The 6,878-nt window shown below is 36.8% G+C and overlaps 1 protein-coding gene across 1 annotated transcript; it reads left to right on the top strand.

Moving 5' to 3' along the window:
• The first annotated feature begins 4,273 nt into the window (after nt 1-4,273).
• LOC111595884 (dynein light chain roadblock-type 2) lies at nt 4,274-4,737 on the top strand. Its single transcript, XM_023309816.2, has one exon. The coding sequence runs from the start codon at nt 4,384-4,386 to the stop codon at nt 4,687-4,689; it is 306 nt and encodes a 101-aa protein (XP_023165584.1). The 5' UTR covers nt 4,274-4,383; the 3' UTR covers nt 4,690-4,737.
• The last annotated feature ends 2,141 nt before the right edge of the window (nt 4,738-6,878 follow it).

Genomic DNA, 6,878 nt, shown 5'->3' with positions numbered 1-6,878 from the left:
TTAAGAGTGGAGTAATATAAATACCAACTCTGATCTCTCTAGTCTCTTAGCTTTGGTTGTAATGTAATGATTGCAATCTAGGTATAATATTCAGTCACATTTAATGATGATTTTGCGTAAATTTCAAGTCTTTCATTCAACTTGGCTCCAAGCAAACGTTAGCCAAACAGCGCCAATTCGGTTTGTTGAGTTCGCCTCTTGCAATGGGTTCAGGCAATAGCTAGAGAAATTAATTGAGTGTTTGTTATAAAGAATGACAATAATCTGAAATAAAATACTTTAAGGCTAAAAATTATTTGAGCAGTTTTATATTTAAACTGGAAAGGAAATCTTTAATTTAAATAATAATATGATAAAAAAGTTGAACAAATTTTGCCTTTGCTTCGACTTAAGATCAAATTTTTTTTAATAATGCATTGACTATATTCTTAACAATATACTTAAATTTTAATAAAATAACCATTTAAATAGTCTTTAAGATATATTTTTACTATAAATTACTTTATTCATATGACAATAATCGGATCTGTGGAAACAAGCTTCAACTTAAACAATATTTTGAATATAATGTATTATTGTAACAGACGAAAGTCTGTTCTGAAATATTCTGTTTATATTAAAATTATATATATTTTATAGTATAGGGAAGTATGTTTTTGTTATTACAATCTTTAAATAGTTAAATTTTTAATTTGTTACATAATATGAAGCATTTCCAATATATTTTCACTTAGATCACATAATGCAATTAAAATGACGAAAAAGAATGCTTCATCGTTGTGAATATTTAACACATTATCCTTTCATTTTCTAATTAAAGGACGGCACACATGTACACATTGGCCAGAGGACAGATACAATTGGATTTCCACACTGGACAGCAAAAAATGAACAACATTTGAGCATTAAAAATTCCAAATGCGTCTAGGTGAGTGCCTCTTCACATGCATATGAATAAATGTGTGTTAGCTCCTTATTTATGAGTGTTTCTATATGAATTTCATTCTGTTGTGTGTGTGTGTGTGTTTTATAATGAAACTCAACTGTGTCGAGTGTGTTGATGAAATGTGGAGTCGAGAATAAAACTGGCACAGCTTGGATGTGTGTCAGTGTGCCTGTGGCAGGGTAGCTAAGGGCAAAGGATATTTGGTAGACTGGCCCAAAAGGAACGGCAGACTGGACGTGTCGTCCAATTTGTGCCATGTGTGCCATGTTGCCCTTTCGCTGAGCCCAAAACAAGAACGAGATACAGATACAGAATGTAGGTGAAGTGCGGCCGGTTGGCCGTCTGGTCTGCTGACCGCTGGGCGTCGACCGGTGCGGAGTTCCAAACGAATCTCGAGCCAAAGCGGGCGGCATGACATACTCAAAGACTCATTTGCATATTCGGCAAACGGTGAATGTAGCAGGGAAAGTGCTGCTGCCCACAGGAAAAGCGACTTTCAATTCGATTCTCGTGACTGTTTTTTTGTTTTTGTTGGTTTTTTGTAATTAACAAACCAATTTGGTGCGTTGCCTTTTTGAATTTGGTTATTTATGCCTTCACGGCCGCCATTAAAGCGCCTTTTGGCCTATCGCTGGGCGAGTGAATGAGTTATGCATTTGGCTTGATACCGATCTAATTATATGATTTATGCGCTCTGCATAATGTTAAACTATTTTGGGTTCTGGATAAGCGAGCCACCTAATCCCCGCCAGGCGCAACTGCAACTGAAACTGCAACACCAAGCCGCATGCCACATAGCCCACAGATAAGCGAGTGGCGCATGCGGCGAGGGGAGCGAAATGCTGTTGCTGCAGTTCTCGCAATTTACGAGCTCGCATTTTGCATAGTTTCAAATGGCTGTTATACTCGTGCCGCAACACAAATTCAAGCCCAAAACACAATTCATTTCACCCGGCCCAACTAGCCACATCCAAAGCGTCGCACAGCCGCATACAAATCTGCCGTTTTGCATTTGGTGGCCATATATCATTGCCCAGCAGTCGCCCCACAAGTGCCCCAAAGCAGAAATCCATGTACAATGGGCCAGGATTAACCAAAATTTAATAGGCAATTGATGGAAACGCTGTTTGTGGTAGAAAAACTTACTTAAATATTTGAAACTTCGAATTGATTTTACCCCAAATCGTATCATAGCTAAAACTTGTGCTAGAAGAAATTTGTAATCATGAGTATTAGGTCAACCTCAGTAAATAAACGAATTTAAGCAGGAAATAAATCAAAATTGTCTAATGAATGTTTTGGCTAAACTTGGCTTTAACTTGGCTAAAAACCTTCTAACCATATTGAGAACGCATTTACCTTATCGGGAGCCCAAATATAGCACGAATTTATTTATAAAAATGTATTGTAATATTAACAATAATTTTATATTAAATTAAAAAATAAATTTCAAGCTAATTTTAGTTATTAACGGGTTTTCTTTTAATTTGAGAAACACAGCTTTACAACCTTATGTCAAGAGCCAAAACTTGCAAAATGCATCCTCAGAGAGTTTAGTTTGAATAGCAAGGCGAACCAGCCACAACTTCATTTCAATTAATATAGTATTTATAATAGTATATAGTATTAAAGTATTTATATATAGGTTTATAGTTTAAAAAAAAAGTTTACATTTATTTTTTAATTTACATTTAACGTTGGACTCACTTTAAACGTGTTTAGTTTCCAAATTCGGAATATATTTTCTTGCAATTAATCAGCGCTATAGAATTTTGTATCTATTAAAGGAATGTTTAATTTATGTATTATAAATATTCATTTATTAAGGGATTGTTAAATTTATTTTTTATAAATAACTATGCAAAAATAGATAGATATTCGTTGCCAAGTCTATTTATATAGCTCTACAAATTAATAAACAAATTACTTTTAATAATTTATATATTTAGTAAAGGAATGTTGAATCTTTTTCAAATTAAAATTTATGTCACTTTCAAATTATTTTTTAATATCTCTTACCTATTATCTTCCTTATTAACATTAATTTTTTATCAATATAATTGAAATTTTGTCCATGGTGTTTATTTGCGGTGTCTGGAACGGGTTTTGGTCCTGCCTCCCGCTAGCCGTTAAATGAGTGGCTGCAACAAATCCAGCGCTCGAGCTAACTCCCGGTTCAGTTTCAGTTTTTCCGTTGAATGGCACCAAAAATTTATGCACATTTTATTGACCACAACACTGAGAAAAAGCACATTTGAGTTGTTGTACGTGTGCCTGTTGTTGTTGCTGTTGTTGTTGTTGTTGTTGCTGGCACAACAACATGTCCAAAAGTGTTTTATGGCCGTTGTGGGTGCTCAAGTGGCCATTTTGGGTTTGTTGCCAGTGAGGGAGGGAGAGAGGGAGCTGCATATGCACTCGCCGGTCTTGTCCGACAAGCACTTGGCCAGCAGAAATGTGTAGAACACTGAATACAGATGAGCTTAGACGGAGAGCCAACTAAATATGGCTATTTGCGACTTGAAGCATTTGATTTATATCAATTTATTCAACTGGGGAATTTCTTTTAAGCTAATCGCAATTAAAGCCGAGTCAACGACCTGGGCCAATGCGGTTCAAAGTCAAAAACTCAATTAGCTGTCGACGAGTGGAAGGGGAACATCAGCAGCTCGGCGGCAGTCATCTAAAAATAAGCGTGCATTAAAAAGCGCAATGGAGTCGAGTGGAAATCTCGTTAAAAGTCAATAACAGACGCCATTAAATGCGCATGAAAATGAAATGAGAACCGCTCGATGAGGCGGGCCTTGGGCCACGCAGAGATTGTGGGGCGCGGTCTTTAAAGCAACAGCCACGCGCCCACTTGAGCCGTTCAATTCAATGAAGTAATTCCAGCTGACCTCACTGTAGCCCAGACAAGTTCAATGGCATTTGTGCATAATAAAACTCAAGATAGATTGTTATTGAATTATATTTAAACAAAATTCTCAGATAAGGGAGATAACTTATGGATTGCTGTGCATATGTTTCATATACATCTTTTCAATATAAAATAAATTCAATAAATTATTGAAGTTTTAGAATACAGGAATAAAATCTGAGTCGAAAAATAGTTAAAAATTAATTGTGTTGGGTATTAATCTTATCTTATGCTAATTATTACAATAAAATTCAGAGAAATTTTAAAATAAATAAATATGATCTGAAAATATTCTTTTATTTATTTCTAATTTCTGCTACCTTTCTATCTACTCAACAAACCAAATTATTAATAACTTCAATAAGAAACGAAGTCACCTTTCTAAATCTGTGACTTGTCCAATATTTTAAAATTTTGGTTTTTCAGTCTACCGACAGATCTCATATTAAAAACATTTTAAAAGATTTGTGACTCGCACCAAGAAATTCGTATTTGAAAATCAACCAAATCAATCGACGCCACAATGAATCGTACGCTGGAGGATGTCATCCACAAAAACATAGCCAACACGGAGCGTATAACAGCTGAGAATACACTGGGCTACGTGGTGTCGGATAACATCACTGGCAATGTGGCTGCCACATCTTTCGATAATACCAGCGCCCAAGGCATTGTGAAGCACATGAATATCCTTTTGGCCGGACTAGTGCAGAGTGCCATCCGTGATATTGATCCATCCAATTCCGTCTGTTATCTCCGTGTGCTAACTCGCAAATTTGAATATCTCGTTGCGCCCGAGGAACTATTTACTATAACCGTACTCCAATAAAAGAAAAGCCAATTGTGTCAGGAGGAGCATGCGTGTGTACTTAGAGCATTTTTAAAATTCCAAAAAAAGCCATTTAAATATATTGAATATTTGTTAGTATTTCCAGTTATTAGCTTTTGCTTTATCTTTTGCTGACTGTAAAATAATGGAAGATGTTTTGGACTTTAGCTTTAGCTATGATACCACAAAGTAAATTTATATTTTATTTGTCTTCGTTTAAGACAAACTTACGAAATATATAGAAAATGTCTTCATGTATCGTATATTGAGTTGCTTATGCCTTAAGCTTGCAACCCTTCGTCTGGCTAAAAGGAGGAACAGTTGAATGCTTGAGTCAACAATACGAATAGGTATAGATTGCATGAGCAGGCCGAAAATCCTTTATAATACCCAAGTGACATTGGCATTATTTATGGCATGGCTTCATTGGGCAGCCAGGCTGGAAATTTATCCATGAGAATGCGGCATTCTAATGCGATAATTCAAAAGATTTACTTCTGTCAACATGACCATTTTGTAGACAAACTTGGGGTGGAAATGGCCTTTGACCTTTTTCGTTTTCGTATTCCTCTTCTCTCTATTTTTTTGCTATTTTCATCTAGCAATGGATGCTGGCTGCTATTTTAATTTAAAATGGCAGAGCTCGTAACTCATTTTAACGGCGCACCCTCCACACTATCGGAGTGTGTGCGTGTGTGTGCGTGAACTTGTCCTATTTTTACAGGCCTAGGCCTTTGCAGGGGTTGCTCGCTCGTTACAATAACTTATCTGGCCTTTTTTACCCCGGGCCTCGGCAACGCCATAACCACCACGAAGACGCTCCTGGGGTGCGCATTGTACTTATCCATGCTCGATCCCATTCCCATAGCCATTCTTCCATTGCTATCTCGAAGCAGTTGGCCATTGTCTTGAGCCGTTTTGTGGTACATACACATGATAGAGAAATAAATAAAAATTTGTACAGCAATTGTATCTGGAGGATTTCCTTGAATATATAACTGGCTGTTCGTCTCGCTCATGGTCTATTGTGAACTCCACCTTGGTGGCAAGGTCGGGTTCATTTTGCGCACTTCATTTCATTCAGCGTGAAATTCAATTAATCCATGGACCATTTTGCTGACGACTTCATTTCAAGAACTCATCTCTGACTACCCCCAGAGCATTCATATTTTATCTGGCGATTCGTAACACTCGGCATTATATTCAAATAAAACGCTTTTCTCTGCTCAACTCGAACTTCAAGCTAACATGTTAATAGCATACGAACATATCCTTTAGTATGGCCCCCTTTGCCTCTGCCTCTGCTTGCGTCCCTTTGGGCGTGTCCATGGCACATGCATTCAGTTTTTAGGAGAACGCGAGCTGCTCTATGAATTTAATTAAGTTGTGCGACAAACCAAACATGAAATACAACAACAAGCCAACAAGAATCATATATGTATATTAGACTAGCATTGTACCTCTGGGGAAGACCCGCAAACGAGTTGCTCAGGCCCGAAGTCAACTGTCGTTGAAAAAATTACTCTGCATCACGTTTATTCTTTAAAAATTATAATAAGACTCATGCTTCAACAGAATATTGGATGTGACAATATCAATATACATATTATATTCGATTTAGATATTCGGTTTAGTTATCACATTCTATACATCTCTGTAGCTATGATTCCATTCAAGTTATCCAAAGTGAATAAGCAAAAGTTAATACTTAAATATCTGGCATAATAAAAATTATATTTATATAATTCTTTAAAGCTTCATTCACAAATAAAAAGTTCATTGCTCAAAAATTAGGCCATTTACTCAGTTCCTAAAACTTTCCTGATTCTCATTATTTGTTTAGTGATACTATGAACAAAAATTTCTGAATGAAATGCAAAGCAAATCGGAGCTGTTGCATTAACGAGCCTGTTCCAAATCAATTAAGTTAATTCAATCGTCGAAAAGCCATAGAAATGGGATTTAAGTGAGTGCCACAAGAACCAACGGCTAAATATAGAAAACGCACTCACACACACACACACACACACACACACACACACACACACACACTTTCGTATACGTGCACAGTGCGTGACAGGGATGGAGATGGAGCTAGAGACTGAGACGGAGCGAAAAGAGCAGTAGAAAAATCCTCTCACTCAAATGCGCAGGCCAAACCCATTTTGCCTCGAACTGGCTCAGCCCCT

The sequence above is a fragment of the Drosophila hydei genome, unplaced genomic scaffold, assembly GCF_003285905.1.
Source record: "Drosophila hydei strain 15085-1641.00,03,60 unplaced genomic scaffold, DhydRS2 tig00000063-arrow-pilon, whole genome shotgun sequence".
Classification (NCBI taxonomy): domain Eukaryota; kingdom Metazoa; phylum Arthropoda; class Insecta; order Diptera; family Drosophilidae; genus Drosophila; species Drosophila hydei.
Note: the sequence above shows the minus strand (reverse complement) of the source record. Positions and strands in the feature narration are given on the sequence as shown.